Below are 27,611 nucleotides of genomic sequence, written 5' to 3'. Positions count from 1 at the left end.
CATACTTTATTTCTGGATCTTTTTACTGTTTGCGATTTGTTGTAAAAAATAAAAACATGTTATTTTTAATCAGTGCTGATTTGCTTGTTACATTTTGAATTTTTTATGTTTTAACTTTATATTTAAAATTTTGAATACATTTTTGCTATTTTTTTCTCCTGTTTCAGATTTGGATTTGTCACTTACACCCAGTGGAGAAATAATTAAACAAGTTGGAGACAGTCTTTCTGTCTCATGCATTCCTTCTGCTAGTAAAAATGTTTCTGTTACTTGGATGAAGGTAAGCTTGGTTTTCTTTCTGGTTTTTTTTTTTAACTGTGTGCAATCCTTTGACATAAAACATAAAGCAAGTAGCAAAGTTTTTTGTCATCATGTCAGCCAAAATGGTTTAGTATCAGAGTGTAGTTAGATTGATGAAAACGAATTTCTGTTAGCTAACTCTAAGCCTGCCACTCCTTAGGAGTTCCTTAGAGTTAGCTATCGTAAAGTATTTTATCAGGTCAGCATCATCTCTGAATGTCTACTCAAGCCCGTGCTCATGGGAGCAACTTCAGTTTGTATATTAAACTGAGATGCCTCTTCCATTATTTGCTACTGGAAATAATGGGCAATACAACGAGCATAATCTTCTATAAGGCAATTCTGTATATATTTTTCCCCCTTTGAGAACCACTTACAGTGAAAGCAAATTATCCCAGTGGTACATACCCATGGCTTTAGGAAACACTGCTTTAAACAAGATCTATTGGGATAGCCCCCCCCCTGGCAATCTGTTATGTTCTACCTCTGTAATATCGGTTATTGATCCTTTCCTCCCACTGTTATATTGCACTATCTTTATTTATCCACATGGATTATAACCACCTCTCTGATGTTTTTCTTTTGTTTCTGTATTTGTACTTGTTTTTTATATTTGCTATGATCTGCTTGTTAAATTTATATAAAATAATAAAGACAAATTTGCCTTTAAACAAGATCTATTTGTGTTAAAGTGCTATATTTATTTATTTATTACAGGTACTCTTATAGCTCTGTCAATTTACACAGTGCTTTACATATATATATTGTACATTCACATCAGTCCCTAACCCTCAAGGGGCTTACAATCTAAGGTCCCTTACTTACATTCGTACATACACATACTAGGGCCAATTTAGAAAGGATCCAACTAATCTACCAGCATGCCTTTGGAGTGTGGGAGGAAACCGGAGTACCTGGAGTAAACCCACACAGGCACAGGGAAAACATGAAAACTCCAGGCAGGTGGTGCTATGGTTTGGATTCAAACCAATGACCCTAGTACTGCCTTCATTATGTGAACTTTTTTTCTCAGCAAAAAGTACATAACTTGAATATTTGGAAGCCTTATTCTGTCTACAATCCAGTAATTAGACTTCAAAGACTGTAAAGATAATACAGAAAATGGCTCATATTAAGATTTAAATGGGTACTCCTATTACTGGAGAGGTTTTTCCTTCTCTTCGTAATGTTGGCAAGTTGTACTCCCATACTCTCACTTCACTTCAAGTAAATGAAGTGCAGCTCATTGCAAGACTGCAGATCTGTTATACTTCCTGGATTTGGATATCTTGCAATTAGTGCAGGTCATTTACCATTCTTAATGCAATTTTGCACAATCATATTTGTGTTAGGACTGTTTTCCACAGTAAAGTCTACATTTTTAAACTTGACATTTTCATACAAGAGCCAGTATCCTTATAAATTAAGTATAGTTAAACTAGTACAATTAGGTATATGGTAATTAGGTATATGGCTGAAATTGGAAATTGGCTGAAATTGCAAAATCCCTCACAGAATTTCACTAATTATATGCAATGGTTAAGGAACCAATAAATTGCAGTTAGACCTCTGTCTCCCACATCTCCCCTGCTTCGGTCTTTAAAGGGTCTAAATGTTCCTGATGAGCTCATCAGAAGCCACTGTCTATGTCACATGTTGCAAACACAAGGCCTGCGGCTGTATCTGGCCCTCCAGGTCATTTCATGTGGCCCGTAGCTGCAACTTCCTCCTCGTTTCTGCCCCCATCTTGTCTCAGCAGTTAGCAACAGAACTCCTCTGTCAGATACTGCGCTTTCCCATGCAGCCGTGGAGAGGCGGAGAGGCTCTCCCATCTCAGCAGTCTCCAGCAGAGAGGAGGACAGAACTACAGATCCTGCTACTTTCTGTGTAGCTGCAGCACCCCCTTGTCTCCGCCTCCCCTGGTCTCAGCATTCAGCTGAGTCCAGCTCTCCTGTGGTCCCCCTCCAGACCCTGCACTCTCTGCTTCCCAGCTCTACCCACATCTTCCCGGCACCAACACAAGGCAAGGGAGGAGGAGGTGCTCTGGACATCTAGTTTTACAGATACAACTAGCGTTTATGTAGCTCTAGTAAAGGGAAGGGTGTATTGTCCATTATTGTTTTCATTTTAGTCTGTTTTTACACATGTGATAAATTGATAATATTATTCAGTCCCAGTTCATGACAATAAAGTGCTGAATGTTTAATTTTGAACTTCATTAAAAAATTACAGGTGCTCCACTGTGCTCAAAACGGTGCCCCACGTGGATGTGCACCACCCATCTCTAGGACGGTCTCATGCGCTTTATTTGGGACTATCCCAGAGTGCTGTGTAGTAATGGTAACAATAATCCTTCCCGGGGGGTGTGGGGAAGGGGGTATGCAGTGTTGCTGGTGGTAACCAATGTTCTATGACAGGATTTTAAACAGCGTTGCTAATGGTAACAGTGTAACTCCACAAGGGCTGTGTCAGAATTTCTCCTCTCCTCCACTGGCAGTAAAGCAAGTATCAACATGAAAACAGAGACAAAACAGGAAACCAAGATGGCCATCGCGGTCCAGCGTGCATTCCAAAGGGCGGAACTGACGTCAGCGGAAGTTACATCATCAACCGTGTTTCGACCAATACATCGTCATCATGGCACTTCCTGGTGCCAATCTATTGGTCGAAACATGTCGAGGTTTGATGACACTTCCGCCCTTTCGAATGCATACTGGAACGCGGCAGCCATTTTCGTTTCCATTCACAAGCAACAAGGCTGAATACACTGAGTGCCAGGTTATGGGCACTTTGCTTGTGAGTTGTATCTTTATACTTTCTCCCCTATATTAAAAGTTTTTATGGTTTCACACTTTGAGATGTCTGCTTTTGTCCCTGTTTTCATGCTGATACTTGCTTTACTGCCTGTGGAGGAGAGGAGGAATTCTGACACAGCCCTTGTGGAGTTACACTGTTACCATTATTCTGTTATAGAACATAGGTTACCACCAGCAATACTGTATCCCCGCCCCCCCCGGGGAGGATTATTGTTACTATTACAACACAGCACTCTGGGATAGTCCCATATAAAGCGCATGAGACCATCCTAGACATAGGTGGTCAAGGGATAATGGTGAGTGCACATCCATGTGGGGCACCGTTTTGAGTACAGTGGAGCACCTGTCATTTTTTTAACACAAGTTCACAATTAAGCATTCAGCACTTGGGCACTTTATTCTCATAAACTGGGACTGAATAATATTATCAATTTATTACATGTGTAGTAATTATCACAAGTATATATATATTTTATTGCACTAAGTTTAGTGTATGCGCGGTTCATATGGCATTTGTTTGTTTTTTGTGTTTATTGGTTCACAAAGGACTGCTCCTTAAATATGGTTTATTTGCACTAAGATTCTGTCCATAAGCGCAATATTTTATTCATTTATCTGTTGTTGTTTTTCAGCCTAACATAACCTAGGTTTTGTAAACTAGAGCTAAAGTGGCATTTTTGGGTTTTTTTTCAGAACCAAAAAATCCTTGCACAGCCATCATTTTCAAATCTACAATACAGAGATTCAGGTATTTATGAATGTGAGACCAGCCTTATGGAAGTTGACGGTCTGAGAAGAAAAAAGACACTAAGACTTACTGTAGAAGGTTGGTAATATTGCTAAAATGCACTGCCTTATCAAGGCACATATGGTCACCAGTATATATACTGTATATATGCAATATTTTATATGTATGTGTAGTTAATTGATTTCCTCAGTGAATGTATTTTTCTGTTAATGCATAATTTGTTTTTACCCCTTGAAGGAAAACCACGGATTAAACTCTCAAAAAAGACAAATGCTGATGGAAAGTCAAAAACAATCCTATATGAGGTAGATGGCTTTCCAAAGCCTGAAGTGCAATGTGTCAGATTAGGCAATGATTTATACTTGAACAAAGTAAGTGTTTTATAGTATACATACAAATTTTTGCATTTTCATTTCAACTTAAAGACTTTTGATTAACATCTGTCAAGCATAATGAAGTAGATGTTAATGCTGCTTTGTCGTCCTGTTTATTAGTAGCTTTGTCAGAGTGGTCCTGGCATTCAATGCACATTTCTGTGTACAGATCTGATAAATAAAAGCTTGCTGTTATTTCCACAAAAGGCAGCACTTCTAAAGCACAACTCTACCCTTCTATTAAATGTATCCATGCAGTGGGTCTCTGCAACACTACATGGGTTAAATGCTCACATAATGTCTCTGAAGGGGAAGAATAAGTACAAATATTAACCTTTTCCTCGCTCCCTCAGGCTTTTTTCTCTTTGTGTGATAGGTCGCCATCCACAGCAGTGTGCCAAGCTGACAGGGAGGAAGATTGTTGGTAAACAAAACAGTCCTCCTCCCCGTCTGAGATCTTTGGAATCACCAGGCGCCAGCAAGTAATTACCGACCAGGGCCCGACCAGGGCCGCTGCTGAATGACAGCAGCGGCCACGAATGGTGGCACAAGTAGGGCACGTGCGTGCCCCCTACCCAGAGATGCGAAATCATGTATATATACACGTGATTTTGCACACCGCCGCCGCCCTGTAGCAGTATTTCTGCTATAGGGCAGTCGGCAAGCGGTTAATACATTGTATTTCTGAATTAAAGCAAATGAATAAATCTTTTAGTGTGCCATATACCCATGTGTAAATGAAGGCCTGACAGCCTTTGTGTACAATAAAGAATGTCTTGAGTATTTTACTACCCATTGGAAAGGAAGTAAACTCCTGTTATGAATGTAGTATTTTTAAGCTAATTGCATGTCAGTTGAATTTTCTGCTCCATTAAAAAATGTAATGTAAAACAAAGGTTAGAATCACGAGTGACCCCTTTCAAATTTCCTTTATATAGGTCCCATATAAATACTGCAATGGCCTTAAATTACTGTAATTGGCTTATCCTCTATTATGTTTATTGGGAAGTGAAAACTGCAGTGTGAATGTAACACAAGTTATAGTTACTGCACTGATGGAATGACCAAGATTCCCACATGCAACAGCTTTTATGAGATTTTATCTGTCACTGTATTTAATGAATTGTGAACCATTTGCAGAGAAAGTGACTTTACTGTATTTCTTTCATTACAGACTGAAGAAACTACGTTAAGTAACGGAAAATATTCTGCTAAAATTATAATTTCCCCAGAAGAGAATGTCACTATTATCTGCAGTGCTGAAAACAAATTGGGGCGGGAGGTCCATTCATTAAATGTTTCTGCTAGTAAGTAGTGAATAGGCCTTGATGTGTAATTCTTGTCCTCATTTCATGTTTGTCAGTGTGCCAATCAATGTATTCATTCATAATTCTTTCTGCCAAATGTTTATTTCCATCATGTAAATGTTACCACATGCACTTAAATGGCATTTCTACTTTACCTAGAGATTCACCCAGTCCCACTCTGGGCCTCTTAACCACTTCCTGTCCGGACACTTTTACCCCCTTCCTGTCCAGGGCAATTTTCAGCTTTCAGCGTTATCTCACTTTGAATGACAATTACGCGGTCATGCAACACTGTACCCATATAAATGTTTTACCATTTTTTTGAGACAGATAAAGCTTTATTTTGGTGGTATTTATTCACCACTGGAATTTTAATTTTTTTTGCTATGTAAATGAAAATGTCCAAAAATTTTGAAAAAAAGTGTTTTTCTTATAAAAGTTTGCAAATAAATAATCTTTCATCATAAATCTTTGCCGAAATGTATTCCGTTATCTTTTTAGTAAAAAAAAAAATAAGCACATTAGTTTATAACCGAAAATTATAATTTTTAAACTTTTTTTTTACATTTTTATTATTTTTTTTATTTTATTATTTTTTTTTTTTTTTAAATACTGGCACCCTAGCACCCTAGTCACTCTGACACTGTACTACCTGTGGGGGGTGATGAAGATTTTTTTTTTTTTACAGTGACTGCTTTTACACATATAGGATGTAAAAGCAATCATTTCTCTTTCTCTCTGTCTGCATTCTTGCAGCCATTGAGAACTACTGAGTGAGCTGTGATTGGTCACAGCTTGTCACATGGTACAAGGCTGTTGTGAATAGCCTTGTACCATGTGACCTCTGTGATCATTCACAGATTTCACACGTAGTAAGCAATGATGTCACAAGTGACATCTTGCTTACTACTTTGCAGTGATCACATGATCAGGAGCTCGTACAGAGGTCCCGCCCGACGATCGGTGTTTCACTGTGTACTGTAAAATTAATGATACCAGTTTCTGCAAGATTCAGGTTTTCATGCTTACATTCGCCTCAAGTGAGCCACCCTTAGTGGCTGGCATTTTGCTTGTCCTGCAGATTTGCAAGTAGCTTTGCTAAGACAAACCATAGGGCATCAGTAGCTAATTTCCCCTGCTTTTAGGCTTGTTGCTGTTCAGGGATTTCTTATAGACCATTACTCAGTGAGTTAGGAGGCAAAAATTAGTTTTATATCTTTACAAAATCTAATCCTGGCAGTAATGCATTTTATATGGTACAGTGCTGACAAAACTGGATTAGGGTCTGGCCTAAAACTATAGATAACAATAATAAATTAGTTCCTGGTGTGTAATTCATCCTCTTTCTCCTTATAGCTCAGATTTAGGATAATTTTAGTGTAGGTATTGCATTATATAGATAGAATAGTGTATTTAAATTTAGCAATATAGTATATTTTAAACTATATTTAATGTGGCATTAGCTGGGATTCTTTTTAAGAGGTATTTTCCATTATACCATAGTCTGATATATGTTGTGTAGCATGGTGCGTATGGATGGAAGCATGGAGCAAAATTTAGTATGGCAGCTTTGATTAGAACTAAATTGCTGCAGAAAGAGTCACTAGGCCTCTGAACATGCATGATTATTATGGTTGAAGATCCATTATTAGGTATCAAGATCTTGACTAATCAGTCTGATTTAAAACATTTCTGTGGTGTTAGCTGTGAACTGGGAATTAATGCTGTGCAGTTCTCCTTTGTCTGTATTAACCTTGTCATCATATATAGAGGAGGACCCTGTAAAGAATCTTTACTGAGTCAGTTGCATATTAGATGAGTGAAAAAGTGAAACATTTTCTCCTTTTACTTGCACCAAGGGATAAGTCATTTTACTGTTACAGATTAAAGCACATTATGGTGGTGAAGGTGACTTTCTTAGGTTATCAGCAATAGTTTTTTAATTTCACCTCTCAATTTTTCATTTCAGTCAGCTTCCCAGAATCAGATGATCGTATTGATAGCAGTGGTAAGTAGAGTAGTAGAGTAAGGTCTTCTCTTCTCAGCCTCTGTAGTTTCCCAATTCCTAATATACCTTTTCTTAATATCCTACAGTTAGTTATGCTTTCAAACTGGCAGACTGTCACTGCACCACAGCGCTAATTATATATAACACTATTGAAAGAAAGAAACTGCTGAGACATTTCAGGTGCTACAGTAGATATACCACAAATACACAGAAATGATTGTCCGAAAATGTCCTTTTCATTATACAAATAATTGCAACCATAGTAAAAACAAGGGCTTTATATTTTTCCACCAATAATATACAGTGAGGAACAGAAGTATTTGAACACCTGAAATCATGGAGGGGTCTGAAATTCACATTGTAGGTGCATTTCCACTCTGAGAGACAGAATTTAAAAAAAAAATTCAGGAAATCACATTGTACGATTTTTAGGGCTCGTTCACACTTGGCTGTTTTACCAACGCTTGCCAAACGCCCCTATAGCGTTTGGCAAGCGTTGGTTCGGCATTTGCGGAGCGTTTTTTAACGCTCCGCAAACACTGCATGCGCAGTTTAGCGGCGGTTGCTAGGCGTTTGCCGAGCGTTAAAAACGCCCCACAAATGCCTGTAGTGCAGTTTGAATGGTGTTACCGCTCCGCAACCGCGTCGCAACCGCCGGCCAGGCGTTTGCGAAGCGGCATCATAGACTAGAATAGGAGGCTTCAATGACTCCTGACTCGACCGTTTTTCTGCAACGCAAACGCTCCCGTTAGAACAGCACCATGTGCTGTAATGTGCAGAATTGGCAGAGGCGTTTGGGAAGCGGTAAAAACGCTTCCCAAACGCCTCTCTGCCGCCTGCACACAACGCTAGTGTGAACGTAGCCTTAAAGAATTTATTTGTCTTGCACTGCTGAACATAAGTATTTGAACACCTGAGAAAATCAGTGTTAATATTTGTTACAGAAGCCTTTGTTTGCAATTACAGAGGTCAAACGTTTCCTGTAGTTCTTGACCAGGTTTGCACACACTACAACAGGGATTTTGGCCCACTCCTCCACACAGATCTCCTCTAGATCTGTCAGGTTTTGGGGCTGTCGCTGAGCAACACGGAGTTTCAGCTCCCTCCAAAGATGTTCTATTGGATTTAGGTCTGGAGACTGGCTCGGCCACTCCAGAACCTTGATATGCTTCTTACTGAGCCACTCCTTGGTTATCCTGGCTGTGTGCTTCGGGTCGTTGTCATGTTGGAAGCCCCCACCACAACCCATCTTCAATGCTCTGACTGAGGGAAGGAGGTTGTTGCTCAAAATCTCACAATAAATGGCCCCATTCATCCTCTTCTTAATACAGTGCAGTCGTCCTGTCCCCTTCGCAGAAAAGCACCCCCAAAGCATGATGTTACCACCCCCATGCTTCACAGTAGGATGGTGTTCTTGGGATGCAACTCATCCTTTTTCCTCCAAACACAACGAGTGAATTTTAGACCAAAAAGTTCTACTTTGGTCTCATCTGACCACATGACTTTCTCCCATGCCTCCTCTGGATCATCCAGATGGTCATTGGCAAACTTCAGACGGGCCTGGACATGTGATGACTTGAGCAGGGGAACCTTCTGTGCAATGCATGATTTGTATCCATGACGGCGTAGTGTTCTACCGACAGTGACCTTTGAAACTGTGGTCGCAGCTCTCTTCATGTCATTGACCAGCTCCTCCCTTCTTTCTGGGCTGATTCCTCACCTTTCTTATCATCAGTGATAACCCACGAGGTCAGATCTTGCATGGAGCCCCAGTCCAAGGGAGACTGACAGTCGTCTTTAGCCTCTTCCATTTTCTAACAATTGCTCCAACAGTTGATCTATTTTCACCAAGCTACTTGGCAATTGCCGTGTAGCCCTTTCCAGCCTTGTGGAGGTCCACAATTTTGTCTCTGGTGTCTTTTGACAGCTCTTTGGTCTTGCCCATGGTAGTAGATGGCCTCTGACTGATTGTGGGGTGGACAGATGTCTTTAAAGAGCTCAGACAGGTGCTACTAAGTTACATTAATGAGTGGAGTAGAGGTGGACTTTTTAAAGGCACAGTAACAGGTCGTTGAGAGCCAGAATTCTTGCGGTTTCTTAGGTGTTCAAATACTTATGTTCAGCAGTGCAAGACAAATAAATTCTTTAAAAATCATACAATGCGATTTCCTGAATTTTGTTTTTAAATTCTGTCTCTCAGAGTTGGAATGCACCTACAATGTGAATTTCAGACCCCTCCATGATTTCTAAGTGGGAGAACTTGCAAAATCGCAGGGTGTTCAAATACTTCTGTTCCTCACTGTAATTTGATACACTGTTTGTACTTACAAAGGGTCCTACAGAGGAAAATACCCACTATATCCCACCTGTTCAGTGTTGTCCATAAACAAGGTGTTACAATTCAATTCCCTGAATGCCCGCTGCATCGCAGCATCGTAGTGAATCACATGGCCATTCACACTCGATCATATTCTGACATGTTCTAACTTGCACTCGCATTGCATTGTTGGCAGAAAATGAGTGACAGGAATCTGGAGCAGCTAATTAACATCAAATTTTGTGTGAAAATTGGCAAACGTGCGAGTGAAACTTTAGCTCTGATAAAAAGGGGTTTTGGTGAACATTCTCTCAAGAAATCAAGTATTTTTTAATGGCATAGGCAGTTTAAGGAAGAGCAGAAACATGTCCACAATGACACAAGAAGTGGGCAGTCAAAGATGCAAAAAGACACATGCAAGTGTGGACAGATTGCAAACCCTAGTGAAACAGTGCAGAAGATTATAACAGAGGATTTGGGAATGAGAAAGATGTCCACAACGATGGTGTCTTGAATCTTGACAGAAGATCAGAAAGAATGTTCTCTTAAAATGTCATTTGATCTTTTGAAGAATGCAGATTTTTCTAATTCTGGGAATTAAATTGTCACACCTTATATACAGCAGTGACCAAGTTTGGAGAATGACACAAATATTATTTTCACAAAGTCTGCTGCTTCAGTGTTTTTAGATCTTTTTATCAGATGTTACTAAGGTGAAGTATAATTACAAACATTTCATAAGTGTCAAAGGCTTTTATTGACAATTACATTAAGTTTATACAGACGGTCAATATTTGCAGTGTTGACCCTTCTGCAGCTCGCCCTGGCATGCTGTCAATCAACTTCTGGGCCACATCTTGACTGATGGCAACCCGCTCTTGTATAATCAATGCTTGGAGTTTGTCAGAATGTGTGGGGTGTTTTTTTCACCAGCTTTTTGAGGATTGACCACAAGTTCTCAAGGGAATTAAAATCTGGGGAGTTTTCTGGTCATGGACCCAATATTTTGATGTTTTGTTCCTCAACGCCACTTATTTATCACTTTTGCCTTATGGCACAGTGCTCCATCATGCTGGAAAATGCATTGCATCACCAAACTGTTCTTGGATGGTTGGGAGATGGAGGATGTTTTTGTACCATTCTTTATTCATGGCTTTATTCTTAGGCAAATTTATGAGTGATCCCACTCCCTTGGCTGAGAAGCAACCCCACACATGAATGGTCTCAGGATGCTTTCCTGTTGGCATGACACAGGATTGATGGTAGCACTCACCTTTTTTTCTCTGGACAACGTTTTTGCAGGATGCCCCAAACAAACGGAAAGGGGATTCATTGGAGAAAATGATTTTACCCCAGTCCTCAGCAGTCCAATCCGTGTACCTTTTGCAAAATATCAGTCTGTCCCTGATGTTTTTCCTGGAGAGAAGTGGCTTCTTTGCTGCCCATCTTGACACCAGGCAATCCTCCAAAAGTCTTCACCTCAGTGTGCATGCAGATGCACTCACACCTGCCTGCTGCCATTCCTGAGTAAGCTCTGCACTTGTTGTGCCCCGATCCTGCAGCTAAATCAACTATATTAGACAGTCCTGGTGCTTGCTGGACTTTCTTGGGTGCCCTAAAGCCTTCTTCACAGTAATTGAACCTCTCTCCTTGAAGTCCTTGATGTGATAAATGGTTGATTTAGGTGCACTCTTAGTAGCAGCAATATTCTTGCCTATGAATCCCTTTTTGTGCAAAGCAATGATGACTGCACATGATTCCTTGCAGATAACCATGGTTAACAGAGGAAGAACAATGATTTCAAGCACCACCCTCCTTTTAAAGCTTTCAGTCTATTATTCTAACGCATGACAGACTGACCTCCAGCCTTGTTCTTGTCAACACTGACACCTGTGTTAAGGAGAGAAACACTGACGTGATGTCAGCTGGTCGTTTTGTGGCAGGGCTAAAATGCAGTGGAAATGTTTTTTGGGGGTTTAAGTTCAATTTCATGGCAAAGTGGGACTTCACAATTAATTGCCATTCATGTGATCACTCTTCATAACATTCTGGTGTATATTCAAATTGCCATCATAAAAACTGAGGCAGCAGACTTTGTGAAAATTAATATTTGTGTCATTCTCAAAACTTTTGGCCAGGGCTGTATAGATACATATGAGTTCTTTCATTTCGTCAGAGGCTGATTCTAGTGATGGTTCATGGGGGGAATTTGACATATTTCCCAGATCTGTGGAACTGTGGAGCACACATACACAGTATATATACTGTGTTTACTATATACATAGTGTTTGAACATGTATAAACCCAGGTGAGTCAACCAGTCCTGTTTCCACTCAAAGGGAGAAAGCAGGGCGATGCACCACGCTACTGGAATTGGTTTATATATGCTCAGAAATATCCATTGGCAAAGGACTTCTCTTATATAAGATCATTCACATCTTTGTGTTTCAGTGTCAGTTCGCAAGTTACACAAGAATGATTTCTGCCATTGCATTAAAGGGTTACATTTGAAGTGGAGATCAATGGTAGTGCATTGATAACATTCAGCAAGCACCACAAAGGCCCATCAAACAAGGAAGGAGCTGGTCCCAAAACATTTTGGGAACTGCTCCTTTCTTGTTTGAGGGGACTTTTTTATGTTTTTGTCTAAAAAAAAAAAAAAAAACATTTTAGAAAATCTTTTTTTCTGTGTATATGTGGTATGTCAACCGTAACATCTAAAAGGTCCCCTTAGTTTCTTTCTGTCGTGTGCTTTTCTTAATATCTTCATACTTTTGCACAGCAAAAGTTTCATATAGGGGACTATCTTTCTGCTGCACTTTAATTCCTAACTTCTTGTTCTCCTACCTCAAAATAAGGTATCTTAAATAGTCTGAAATCTTCTGTTTGGAAAGGTGGTAAGAATTTAGTTTGGTAAATGCTACCATGGAATACACTATAATCCTGTGCATACTAAATAGATAATGGTGTGTGGGAAAAAAATACTGGTAGTATGTCTGTGAAAACTTGATATGAATGACACAATGATTGAGAGCTTGTGTTAAAGTCACCCCTGTATCTCATGTTTTTCAGTGGATGATTTCAATAGTGCTCTATTTAATGGTCTGAATTTGTCTTTGTACACTTTGTATATTTTTCAACACATTGATCTTGATAATAGCTGCAACTGAATGCAAACTAATCAAGAGGTTTTTTTTTTCCCCCCCCTGAAAACCACATTCCTAGGTGACAATAATGACCATGCAAAACTAATTGTGGGAATTGTTGTTGGTCTTCTACTCGCTGCACTGGTTGCTGGATTAGCCTACTGGATATACATTAAGAAATCAGGGTAGGTTAAAATATCCCTTTTATCATTTCTCTTTTTGTATTCTATTTAAAATGACTTATGAGAGTGTTTACAAGGAACGTAATGTTATGTTCTGCTTCATTTTCATTTTTTTTTAAACTTTATTTCCGAGTATGCCTATGTTTATCCTAAGCATGTTTATGTTCACTTACTGTTGACCAGCTCATTACCTTTGCTGGAAGTCTGTTTCAGACATCGACTACTGTTATCAGTTTGTGTTTTTTGCATTTAAAATATTTGATCAGATCTGTTTTCAATATGTTAAAACACAAATGCCTAGTTTGATTCCTAGCAGACTTTGGACCTTTCAGGTTGGTAGTTATCAAGACAAATGTTTTATGTTCAGTAGTTTTCTCATTTTAGCTTTTAATCTGAAAGTTGGACTTTCAGGTTTGGCTAGCTTATACAATAAATAAGCCATGTGGCCTGGTTTGATTATTTCCTTCCTTAAATTAAAGTAATAACAAGTTTATAGTTGTTGCTTCTATTTCTGTTACATGCAGTGAGGATATACAGTTTTGATATTCTGAAATCAGATACAGTTCCGATGTTATGATATCAATTTATTCCTATTTCTGTTGCATTGGCATGGCCTACAGTGTGTATATGTATATAGTTACATAGTTAGTCTGGCTGAAAAAAAGATAAAAGTCCATCTAATTCAACCATTTAAAAAAAAAAATTTATAATCCTGTACGCACAGTTGATCCAGAGGAAGGCAAAAAAAAACCCAGCAAAGCATGAGCTAATTTGTTCCTGCAAGGGAAAAAAATCCTTCCTGATCCTGCAAGAGGCAATCGTATATTTCCTGGATCAACTTTACCTATAAATGTTAGTATCCAGTTATATTATGTGCATCTAGGAAAGAATCCAGGCCTTTTTTAAAGCCATCCACTGAGCTGGCCAGAACCAACTCTTGAGGGAGTCTATTCCACATTTTCACAGCTTTTACTGTGAAGAAACCTTTCCGTATTTAGAGATTAAATCTCTTTTCCTCCAGACGTAAAGAGTGTCCCCTTGTCCTCTGTGATGACCTAAGGGTGAATAACTCTACACCGAGTTCACTATACGAACCACTGATGCATTTATACATGTTGATCATATCTCCCCTTAATCTCCACTTCTGAAGAGAGAATAAATTCAGTTCCTCTAATCTTTCCTCATAGCTGATCTCCTTCATGCCTCTTATCAGTTTGGTTGCCCTTCTCTGTACTTTATCCAGTTCCCCAATGTTCTTTTTGTGAATTGGTGCCCAAAACTGAACTGCGTATTCCAGATGAGGTCTTACTAATGATTTGTACAGGGGTAATATGATATCTCTCTCTGGAGTCTATACCTCTTCTAATACAAGAGAGGATTTTGCTCGCTTTAGAAACTGCAGCTTGGCACTGAATGACATTATTAAGCTTGTGATCTACCAGAACTCCCAGATCCTTCTCTACCATTGATTCCCTCAGTTGTACTCCCCCGAGTATGTATGATGCATGCATATTCTTAGCCCCCCAAGTGCATAACCTTACATTTATTAATATTAAACTTCATTTGCCACACAGTTGCCCAATTAAACAGTGCATTGAGGTCGGCTTGTAAGTAGAGACATCCTGTAAGGACATTATTCCACTGCACAGCTTGTTGTCATCTGCAAAGACTGAAATGGTATTTATAATCCCAGACCCTATATCATTTATAAATATATTAAAAAGTAAGGGTCCCAACACTGAACCTTGGGGTACACCACTGACAACCGTAGACCATTCAGAGAATGAATCATTAACCACTACTCTCTGAGTAAGATCTTTTAGCCAGTTTTTTATTCATTTACATACAGATTTTCCCAAGCCTGTAGACTTTACCTTACACATTAGCTGTGTGTTGGGAACTGTGTCAAACGCTTTTGCAAAATGCAAGTATACCACATCCACTGCCTCCCCTCTGTCCAAGGTTTTGCTCACCCCCTCATAAAAAGAAATCAGATTTGTTTGACAACTTCTGTCTTTCATGAATCCATGCTGTTGCTTAAAATATTTTTTCCAGCAAGAACTCATCTATGTGGTCTTTTATTAAACTCTTCAGTATCTTCCCAACTATAGAAATTAAACTAACAGGTCTATAATTACTTGGTAAATATTTTGATCCCTTTTTAAATATTGGCACCATATTGGCCTTAATCTAATCCAGTGGTACAATCCCAGTCATTAGAGTCCCTAAAAAATAGAAATAGAAATAATGGCTTTGAAATGACAGAGCTCAATTCTTTAAGGACCCGTGGGTGTATGCCATCCAGTCCAGGTGCTTTATTCACTTTTATTCTGTCTAAATATTTCTGGATCATATCAGCTGTGAGCCAATATGGATCATTTGGAGCTGTGTCAATACCATGCCCGTTATGGACAAGAGCTCCCCCATGCTCCTTTGTATACACAGAGCTGAAGAAGGTATTAAATAAATTTGCCTTCTCTTTGTCCCCAGTCATCCACTCTTGATTATTTTGTAAAGAGCCTACATGCTCAGACCAGACCTTTTTACTATTAATATATTTGAAGAATTTTTGGGGGTTAATCCTGCTATCTTTTGCAATCTGTCATTCGTTTTAAATTTTTGCAGCCTTATTTATTTATTTCAGCTACTTATATAGCGCCGTCAATTTACGCAGCGCTTTACACACACATATATATATATATATATATATATATATATATATATATATATATATTATACATTCACATCAGTCCCTAACCCTCAAGGGGTGTACAATCTAAGGTCCCTAACTTACATTCATGCATACACATACTAGGGACAATTTAGACTGGATCCAATTAACCTACCAGCATGTCTTTGGAGTGTGGGAGGAAACCGGAGTACCCGGAGTAAACCTACACAGGCACAGGGAAAACATGCAAACTCCAGGCATGTGGTGCCGTGGCTGGGATTCGAACCAACGACCCTAGTACTGCCAGGTGGAAGTGCTAACCATTTAGCCACTGTGCTGCCTTGATTTCCTTTTTACATATGCTGTTATGTTCTTTGTAATGTTTAAACAATGATAGCAATGCATCATTCCAAGCATTTTCACATGGTATTTTTTAGCACTTGGTGAACTATTTAGTTATGCAAAATGGCCTTCTCTTGCCCTCCAGAGGATTTACCCCCCTTTCTAACCAGGCAATTTTTGCCATATGGCGCTGTGTTACTTTAACTGACAATTGCGCCATATTGCAATGCTGTATATAAATGAAATGTATGTCCTTTTTTCCCACAAATAGAGCTTTCTTTCAGTGCTATTTGATCACCTCTGCAATCAAACGGTTAACTGTGTGCTGTGTGTGTTACTATATGTGCTGTTTTACAAGGGATGCATGCTGTTTTGTATCTCTACTGTGCAGAGAGATATAAAACAGCATGTCCATGCTGACAGGAGAGACCTGTTTTGTTTACACACAGATCTCTCCCTTGTCAGCTTTACACGGGGATCGCTGAGTGTCGGCTGGGAATTGCTGGCCGGGACCAGGTGATTGACATCCCTAGCCACCGATGGTAGCAGCGCGGGTAGGGCGAAGCGCACACCCCCTACCCGGAAATGCAAATCACATATATTTATGGCAAGCAAGCGGTTAAGTTCTGTGTGGAACTGTACTTAATCTAACATTTGTTTGGATATCATAGACATTACAATTAGCAGGCAATGTCGTTATGTGGTCTAGAGTAAAAGCCTTAACTAAACAAACACGGTATTTCAGAGTGTGCATGTGTGGGTATACTGTGTGAAAGTTAAAGTAGTAGATCATTTGTCCACCTGCCAGACACACATTGTTTCAGCATATCATACACAAGGTGCTTCCTGCAACTAAAATACAGCTTTGATTTATGCTTTGTCTGTAAGACATACACAACATAGCTATTTATGGTGGTCTGTATATGTAAAATGTTGGATTTATTCCACATTTGTTGTGCTTCTGTTTGATGTATCTTTATGTTTCACATGGCTGTGTACACTGATTGACAGTCAGATACGTGTAGTGTAAATTTGGTATTTTAAATACGTTCATGCAAATATTGAACAGGCGCCTCAGTAGCTATGTGTGTGTGTGCTACTGGACATTAAAACGGTTGGATATTTTTACACAACCTCTGTAGGTAGAAGATGAAAACTACTGATAATCTATTATGTTACCATTAGAAGAATATGATTTTGCTAATGCTATTCTAAGTAAAGTTTCCAAAGTTGTATTATTGCCTTTCCTAACAGTTATAGTTATTTTCGTCAGTTTTTTTTTAGCTATACTGATATGCAGTAACTCGGGCAAGATAAAGGGGTGAAAGGCTGCACAACTCTTATTTGTAGCAGATGTTTACTTTTGTGGCATAGAGAGACCATCTAATAGTATGGAAGGTAAAATGGCCTTCTGCTCTTTGTATGCAAATATCATAAAATATTTATTCTCTATTCATTGTAGCTGATGTACTTGCACTGTCTGCTTATTGGCTGAAGTGTGGCTATGTAGTCTCATATGACATTAATAATAGCTAACAAATACAGCTGATCAATCTATAATCAGTATTCATAATAGAATTAGAAAAACTTGATACAACGCAGTATCAATGTTTTTACCTTTTATTACTTATGCTGATAACATATCAGAGTTGGACTCCCTAAGTAGTGTAACAAAGATATACAGGTGTGTGAATAAGTAAGTACATCCCATGGAAATTGTGGACTTTTTCAACCTATTTGAACAGACAAACATAAGCCAGTGGTGCCACCCATCAGTGCTGCCCAGCAGTGCCGCCAGTCAGTGCCGTCTATCAGTGCTGCCTATCTGTGCCACCTTATTAGTGCCCATCAGTGCTCCCTATCAGTGCCCATCAGTGCGGCCTCAAAGGCGGGGCTTTTTTAGCAAAGTATGCCCTCCTGCCTGCATACCTGATCTTGTGAAAGTGTACCTATAGCCTATGTATATTGTACTGTGCATGCACAAGAATTTCTAGTGCATCATCACAGTTAGGGCAAGTGGATTCCAGGAAGTAAATGCTACATGAATCATCTGCTCTTATTCAAGGTTGCCATTGCTTTTTCTCCAAATTTCATCAAATTATTTAAAAGTAATCAATCCACAGTAAGGAAAAATTATCTGTAAGTGGCATAGATTTCAAATGACTGCTAATTTTTCCAGGACTGGCCATATTAGAAAATTCAGCGGAAAAGAAATCTCTACCAACCCCAAAAACTAATCACTGGAACTTCAGGTAACTCTTCCAAAAGTAGATGTCAAAGTTCATGCATCTACATGCACGAATTTAAACACTTGGCAACCGCGCTATAGCTGAATGGCAGCTACAGTATGGTTGTCCAATTCTGGGAGGGCGTCATATGATGTCCTCCCAGAACGTGCCCTCCCATGCGTCTCGAGTGACGTACACCAGGCGATCTCTGTGATCAGCTGTGTCCGTAGAACACAGGCGATCTCTGTGATCAGCTGTGTCCGTAGGACACAGCTGATCACTGAAAAGATCTAGATAACCTCCATTTTGTTGATGTACGCCATTTTAAGTATTAAGTTAGGTTTTTGCAGATATATTGGAAGTTTAATTAAACTGTTTCAGCTTGCTCAAGGAAGTATAAACAATGACAAGATGTCCCTGAGCTTTCTGTGTCCAGCTGATTCTCAGAAAGCTAGCAGAAACAGTTTAAACCAAAAAAATGTATATGTCATGTGTCATGTAGTCAGCTTATGATGTAAAGTTACAAATTGCAGTTTTGAAACTCGCTCCCCCTCCCTTTTTAATTCTTTTCTGTACTCTATATAACCTTAGTAATGTCTAATAAACTTTGAACATCTTTGAACATAAGCTGCCATTATTCCGTGTTCATAGGGTGTTCCCAGAAATCTGTGGTAAAAGGCTAATTACAGCAGCCTTTCACCACGTGATCAGCTGTATCCAATGACACAGCCGATCACTGGGTAAATACAGTTGCTGGTTCTTGACTGCACTTTCCTCCAACTGTCACAGCGTGAGGAAAGTACTGCTGATAACCGGCAATTGTCAGAGAACAGGTTGGCACCGATCATCAGGGCACTGATGATCAGTGCCACCCAGTGGTGCCACCCATCAGTGCTGCCCAGCAGTGCCGCCAGTCAGTGCCGTCTATCAGTGCTGCCTATCTGTGCCACCTTATTAGTGCCCATCAGTGCTCCCTATCAGTGCCCATCAGTGCGGCCTCATCAACGCACATCAGTGAAGTAAAAAAATTACCTGTTTGCAAAATGTTATAATCGAAACAAAGAACTTCTTCAAATTTTTTTGCTCTTTTTTTGTTTATAGTACAAAAAATAAAACACCCAGCGGTGATTAAATACCACCAAAAGAAAGCTCTATTTGTGAGAAAAAAATTATAAAAATTTTATATGGGTACAGTGTTGCATGACCGCGCAATTATTCAAAGTGCAACAGCGCTGAAAGCTGAAAATTGGCCTGGGCATGAAGGGGGTATAAGTGCAATTGGTTAATATATATGAGATGTGTACCAAGAAAATACATTGCTCTCCAGAACAACAGAGCAAGGCCATAGTTTGCCAATTAAAATATAAGCAAAGACCAGGCTTTCTGAAACAGTATGCTGCAGACTGATGAATCAAAGAGAGTTGTTTGGACACACTATCAGTATACATGTTTGGCTCAAACCAAAGACAGCATTTCAGCATTGCCAGCTGTGAAGTAGGTGGTGATGGTGGTGGTGGTGGAACTCTTAGGACTTGGGGTTGCTATGCTTCTTCAAGTGCTCACGGTCATTGAGTCTAGCAATTATTCATTGTATAGCAGTCTTAATGAGTATGTAAGTTAAAGAAGTTAAAGTTGAACAAGACATGAGTTTTCAACACAATAATGAGCCAAGGTACACAAGAAAATCCACCCGGGAAGGTTTAGAAAGAAATTGAGGGCTATGTACTGGCCTAATCAAGGCCATAATTTGAGTCCCATTGAAATAATGGTGGGGGATTTGAAATGGGCTGTTCATGCTGGGAAGCCCATAAATATAATTCAGCTAAAGGGATTTTACATAGAGAAGTGGTTAAAATATCAAAGACCGGTGGGCAGTTATGCAAAATGCATACAAGAATTAATTTCTTGTAAAGGGGACAATTCCAGCTTCTAAAGGCCAATAGTGTACTTACTTTTTACACAACACACTATTTCATTGCTGATTGAAAAGACAAAAATGTTCTTGTGTTTTTATTAATACTTTCTATCTGTAGGGAGTGTTTGAATAAAGATCTAATGTTTTCTTGTTTAAATATGTTGAAAAAGTCAACAATTTTCACAGGGTGTGCTTTTTCACATGAATGTATGAATGACAGACTCTGAGCTTTTACCTTTCAAAAGTTAGTGGCAACTTTGATTCAACTGTCTTGATAGGATACCTCATGGTAAATTGAAACTTCCTTGTGTTTTTTAGGATTTCTTTTATGCAGATACAAAACGTTTTCAGTAGTACTGAAAAGACAACTTTTATTTGCTGTCTTGCCAGTTAGGATAGTTAGTGAAGTCTAATGTCGAGGCACAAACTGAAAATGTAGTGATTCCCTGTGTAAACAAATACATTTTTATTGCCATATAAAACTGGAAAGTGTCCTGCGCTTAAAGTGTAAACCTACAAAATTAATAAAAGAAATTCTACTGGGATTTTCACACACAACCATCTCTAAGGTTTACAGAGAATGGTCCGAAAAAGAGAATATGAGTGAGCTGCAGTTGTGTGGATAAAAGTGCCTTGCTGATGTGGTCAGAGGAGAATGGGCAGACTGTTTTGAGATGAGGAAGAGGCAAAAGTAAATCAAATAACTACTCATTACAACCAAGGTATGCAGAATACCATCTCTGAATGCATAACATGTCGAACCTAGCAGATGGGCTACAAGCAGCAGAAGACCACACCAGGTGTCACTCCTGTCAGCTAAGAACAAGAAACAGAGGCTACAATTCTCACAAGCTCACCAAAATTGGACAGTAGAAGATTAGAAAAACGTTGCCTGGTCTGATGAGTCTCACTGTACTCCAATGGCCTCCACAGTCACCAGATCTCAATCCAATAGAGCATCTTTGGGATGTGGTGGAATGGGAGATTCGCATCATGGATCTGCAGCCGATAAATCTGCAGCAACTGTGTGATGCTACCATGCTAATATTAACGAAAATCTCTGATGAATGTTTCCAACACCTTGTTGAATCTATGCCACAAACAATTAGGCAGTTCTTAAGGCAAAAAGGGGATCCAACTCGGTACTAGTGAGGTGTACCTAATAAAGTGGTCAGTGAGTTTATATTTATACACATTTATTTGTGGGTTTCTCACTAATTTGATTATATACTCATACTCTATTTATTTATGCATTTATTTTTCACATTAATTAGTTTTTTATTTTACTTATGAATTGAATGATATTTATGTGTTTATTTGTGCACATTGTTTGAGAGCGGTACACAAATTATAGTAGTTCTTTTTATTGCCACGCTTTAAAAAGGAAAAACTCCTGCACATGCTAAGGACTCTTGCCAAAAAAAAAAATTACAGCATTTGTAGCCATTTAACATTGTAGTTTCATGAATCTGAACACAGGTTCATTGATGTCTATGAGACAGTGCACACAGTTGCATAAAAATCCATAATGCTGCAATGTTTTAAAAACAATAAAAAAAGAAAAGAAAATTTCACATTTGAGTTCAGTAATTTATTCATATATGCAAGTGTATACAAGCGTATACAAATAATTTGAAACAATAACAGCTAGAAGAGGATGAAGAAGAGCAGTGCATGTACCTGTGTATATGCAAGGTTTTTATGGAACATATCAGACATCAGAAAATTATTATGTCTATGTGCAAGAGACCTAATACAACAAGTGACCCACTGATGTTTGATAGGCTATTGTATGAATTAGGAATTTTATCAATGGAATGGAATTGGCCAAATCAACTGGAGGCTCTCCAATCTTCTTGAAAACATTCCTTAGCCCCTTTAAGAAGAGCATACCCATACTGTATATGTGGCCTCACGGAGGTGGGTCTTCTCTTGTGGAGCCAGACATGAGCATACCTGTGTTTATGCTGGGAGCATGCTGCCCAACATGTACAGCTCTGGTTACGGTAGTAATGATCAGGAGCCATGATCATTGTGATAGTCTGTGACTGGCTATCACAGTGATTATTAAATGTACAGCTCTCACCTGTACATTGCATCTTTTTCTCACTTTTATGCTACATAAGTATGTAAACAAAAAAAAAAGACAAAACATGTAGATAGGTACGAAAAAAGCAAAAATGTACACTTTTTTTTTTTTTACCCTACTATGGGTTCAAACAACACATAACATACACGTATGTATTTCTGCATTTGTCAGGAGTAGGTTTGTTTTGGGTTGTTCTTTTGGTGGTCTTTTTCAGTATTTTGTATACTGGTGTTGGATACAGAGATTCTGTTTATCCAGCATGGATGTTTTTGGAATAAGCTGAACTGATAATTCATTACTCATTCAGTAATTGGGTTTTTTTGTGTGAATTTAAGTTATTGTGAAGTATGTGTAGATTAATTGAAATATGCATCACTTAGGGCTTGTTCACATGTTTGTCAATACCATGTGCTTATGCATTCATTTGGCATTTCTAAAACCTGATAACTGCGTGTTAATGCCTGCCATGAATATTACAGTAATACCACACAGTACTGTTCACACGGGGGCATTAGCATTGTGTCATATTAAAAACTAAGCAGCATGTCGCTTTCATGAGGCATCAACTCTTCTCAACTGCCTTCATTGGTGTCAGTGGTGATGCCCAATAACCGCACATTAACAGTACCTAGGGCATTTGCGGCATGTAAGTAAAACATTTATGACATGTTAATCGAGACCTGGGGAAGAGACAGTGGATTTTCCTGTATCCCAGAATGTACTGAGAGATAATAGAGAACTAGGACAGAGCAGCTCCAATCACTTTTGGTTGTACAGAACAGCTATGTGGTAACACCGCTAACACAAAATTGGATAAAAGTAAATGTACATGTACAAACTCATGCAGTATAAAGTGTCATTGTGCATACAGATATACGCCACTATACTGTGGCTAATAGGACGTGAGGAAGGATTGTTACATCCAAAGGTAAGTTCAGCGTGAGGATGTGAACAAAGTCTCAAACAATCTATAGCTCTCCAGACGACACCGACTGTGTGCACGGTGAAACAATGGGGGTACAAATTGCGCACTCACCAGATGCGCAACCTTCGTGCGCTTTTCTATAACATAAGGACCTCCAATCATTCAACTAGGGTCTGGTCAGATCTGGTCAGGTCTCCTTCTTTCTCCAACACCTTGCGATCAGCCTTCTCCTTAAATAATCACCACTCTCCGAATAAACCTGGCTCCCGCAGGAGCTCAGAAAAAAGCAAAGGAGGCCAATAGTGCAGTATGTCTATGGGTACATTTATTCCCACATACAGACAAAGGATACCTCGTGGTGCCGGCGGTGGTAGTGTCAAACAGCTGAAGCCTGAATCTGACGCGTTTCGAGCGACAGCTCTTAGTCAAAGGATAGCCAAAAACCCTTTGACTAAGAGCTGACGCTCGAAACGCGTCAGATTCAGGCTTCAGCTGTTTGACGCTACCACCGCCGGCACCACGAGGTGTCCCGGCGGCAACTATATACTGGGTCAGTATCTTTATTCTACTTACTCCATACATTGTATCCTTTGTCTGTATGTGGGAATAAATGTACCCATAGACATACTGCACTATTGGCCTCCTTTGCTTTTTTCTGAGCTCCTGCGGGAGCCAGGTTTATTCGGAGAGTGGTGATTATTTAAGGAGAAGGCTGATCGCAAGGTGTTGGAGAAAGAAGGAGACCTGACCAGATCTGACCAGACCCTAGTTGAATGATTGGAGGTCCTTATGTTATAGAAAAGTGCACAAAGGTTGCGCATCTGGTGAGTGCGCAATTTGTACCCCCATTGTTTCACCGTGCACACAGTCGGTGTCGTCTGGAGAGCTATAGATTGTTTGAGACTTTGTTCACATCCTCACGCTGAACTTACCTTTGGATGTAACAATCCTTCCTCACATCCTATTAGCCACAGTATAGTGGCGTATATCTGTATGCACAATGACACGTTATACTGCATGAGTTTGTACATGTACATTTACTTTTATCCAATTTTGTGTTAGCGCTGCACCTTTTTATATACTACTGTCTGTTGGAAGGTCTTATATGGTGCCTTTGGTGTACAGCTGCTGCTATTTTGGAAGGCGCTCGCTTATTTATATGTTTTAGTATGTGGTAACACCATTTGCTATATTTTTGACTTTTTGCTATAAAAAAATAAAAAATTTAAAAAATTTAACTTCATCATAAATTTCATTTAACGTCTTTGCTAAAAATTCCAATACATGTACAGTAAATTAATTTGCTTATGTGAAAGTTATAGCATCTACAAATGGCGGTATATATACTGGAATTTTTTTTTTATACTAGTAATGGCAGCGATCAGCGACTTATAGCTGGACTGCGGCAGGCATTCTGACACTGGGTGGGAACTAACTGTCACTGACATCCCCAGTGACACTAATACAGTGATAATTGCTAATAAAAAGCACTGACACTGTACTAATGACACTAGGCAAGAAGGGGTTAACATCTGGGTCGCTCAAAGGGTTAACTGTGTGCTGTGTGTGTTTTACTATGTGTGCTGTGTTTTACTGTGTAAACACGCTGCATTGTATTGCTCTGCTATGCAGAGCAATACAAAGCAGCGTGCTGGAGCTGACAGAGGAGAGATCTGTATTGTTTACACACAGACCTCTCCCCTGTCAGTGATATTCGGCGATCGCTGGGTGCCGGCGGGGAATCTCTGGCTGGGACCCGGTGATCAACAGCTGTAGCCGTCAATGGCGGCGCGGGTAGGGAAAACACACGCGTTTCCTACCCGGAAATACAAAATCACATATATATATATATATACGTTGTTTTGCGCAGCCCTGCCATCCTGTAACAGTAGTTCTACTATAGGGCGGTCGGGAAGTGTTTCAAGCAGTATATTATGATTTTAATGTATTTATTACATGCTATTTTTAATAACTATAATGGCTCAAGTATCCCAAGCTTTTGTGACAAACACAAAAAGAACTATCTGGCAACAAGTTACCAAGTGGGTAGAATACTTAAACTGGGAAACTGTCCTCCAGGGAGCAGGAGAGCAATAGTTAACATGATTACATGGCTGCTGGTTTTCATTTTCTAGAAATATTGTAATCTATCCTAAATCAACATATCAAAGTAGGTAATTTCCTCTACATTACTTCTCCTTTAAGCACTTCCCATTAGGAAAGCAACACTTTCATGGGCATTTATCAAGAATTCTTGAAGCATTTTCAACGCTTCATAACACGTCATACACACATCATAAATGCCATATGAGTATTGTTTCGTTCTTTAGAATCAATACACATATGAATGATCCCTTAGATAAAAATGAGGACATGAAAGCTATGGTCACGTGTTATCCATCCTGTTAAATAGCATGATTTGGTGGTACAAGGAGCTTTCTTGCTGTTCATGTAAGTATCAGAAATGTGATGAGTAATTTGTTTTCTTATTCAGTAGTCATATCTTTAAAAGACTACTTGACATAATGTGCAGTGCTAGCTATCTGTAATTTAATTCTAGTTTAAAAAAAAAATTTTTATTGTTTTTCACTGCTCCAGCTGTAAGCTAATGGTTTGCATAAATATATAGTATATGACAACACTTAAAAAAATTATTTCTGATATAATTTATCCGGTATCTTTTTCTTTCTTTGCCGACTAATGCAGAAGTTAGTTGCCTTACGGTTATGCAGAAACGCTTGCTTAAATACCCAGAACTGACTTTTCTCTGCCTGATGTGCATCCCTATTTGGGAGATTCCCCCTCACTTCATTTTCTGATATACACTCTAATTAAGAAAAGATTCACCTAACTGGGTCACTTAAATATAAAACCTGAAGGTGGTCAGTTTTTCATCCTATAAAAATGGTTGAGAGATGCCCCGTATTCCTGTTTCCTCTCAAAAAGGGCACAACAGCAATAAAAACCTTACTAGAGAATTTCATTCCTTCCATACTCTAGCTTAAAAACAATGTTCAGCTGGAATTGTTTGCTGCAGACACATAGAACATTGTCATTTAATTTGTCTTACTAGGTAGTTTTTCTAGCTAAGAATATGTACAAACGTCTAGAAGTACATAATTTAATGTTTAATTTCCACCTGACACATGATGTCGTTATCACTCTGTTCCAAGAAAATGTTGCCAAGCAACTTCGTATTGATATCATACCTTCTCAGGGTTGGTGGAACACTGTGTGCTGCTTTATTTGAATTGGTTCAGAAAATGCATAATTGTATTCTACATACAAAAAATATGCAGGTGCTGTATCCCTTATCACAAATATCTCCCTGGTAAACTCATACTTTATGACCCTTGAGCCGCACTCAGATGATTATGTTGGTCGGTGTCACTACTCCCTACTTATTACACTGCACAGTGCCCCTCTGGCCCCAGCAGTTATTCAGTGTTTTTCCTTTGTATATGTTTACTCATATTTGACCAATGCATGACCTGCAACATTATGTCCTGTGTCCTATGCAAATAAGGCCCCTTTCACACGGAAGGACCAATCGGGTCCACCTGTCTGTTTTACAGATTGACCCGATCGGACTATCCATTGCCCTTTATGTGTCCATTTACACCCACCTGCATCCAATCCACTAAAAGCATGCAGATGGGGATGTGTTCCTCATCCATCTAGCAGATAGGTTTGGCTGACAGTCAGATGTAAATGGACGGGTGGTCTGTTTACATCGGACCACCCATAGAGGACACGGGGCTGTGTCCCTGTCCGCTCTGCATAAGCAGAATGGACACAGACCTGTCATCTGCCTGCTTAGCAGAAATCAGTTGACAGATTCCCTTGCTGAGCGAATCTGGTGGCGGAGTCCATCTGTGTGACAGGGGCCTAAGGAGGTAAGGAAAGATTCCCTCTGTAGTAACATATCTGCACCAGAAGAACTACCATATGGTATTACAGTACCCATATGCCAGCACTGCTGCCCTATACCATGATGCCTGCATAACCAAAACTGAGGCCAGTGAAGGAAGAAAAGATAGTGGACCGACTACTGTTAATAGGGCATTGCTTATTTCTTTCATGTTTTCCTAATTTTTCTTTTCTGTCCATTCACTTTTTATTTTATTGTAGAAGGGCTGTAGGAAGCAAAAATGTGCAAGCATTGGTCAGAGACTGTGATGGCAGTAATCTTTAGCAGTTTAATGTCTCCGGCAGTAGTTCTACAGTTTCTGACAACCTCCTG

The 27,611-nt window shown here is 39.3% G+C and overlaps 1 protein-coding gene across 2 annotated transcripts in view; it reads left to right on the top strand.

The window, feature by feature from the left end:
* The window catches only part of ALCAM (activated leukocyte cell adhesion molecule), a 179,874-nt gene that overhangs the window by 132,670 nt on the left and 19,593 nt on the right, over positions 1-27,611 (top strand). Inside the window, exons 9-14 of one of the 2 annotated variants that reach the window (XM_089692248.1) lie at positions 168-280; positions 3,810-3,942; positions 4,102-4,235; positions 5,413-5,545; positions 7,515-7,553; positions 13,096-13,201. In XM_089692248.1, the coding sequence (XP_089548374.1) occupies positions 168-280; positions 3,810-3,942; positions 4,102-4,235; positions 5,413-5,545; positions 7,515-7,553; positions 13,096-13,201 (658 nt within the window). The remainder of the gene's footprint in view (positions 1-167; positions 281-3,809; positions 3,943-4,101; positions 4,236-5,412; positions 5,546-7,514; positions 7,554-13,095; positions 13,202-27,611) is intronic. The other variant, XM_089692249.1, reaches the window with a different exon arrangement.

The sequence above is a fragment of the Staurois parvus genome, unplaced genomic scaffold (genome assembly GCF_062004578.1).
Source record: "Staurois parvus isolate SC_StPar_1 unplaced genomic scaffold, SC_StPar_1.0 ptg000580l, whole genome shotgun sequence".
Classification (NCBI taxonomy): domain Eukaryota; kingdom Metazoa; phylum Chordata; class Amphibia; order Anura; family Ranidae; genus Staurois; species Staurois parvus.
This window is presented reverse-complemented; position numbering and strand designations above follow the sequence as displayed.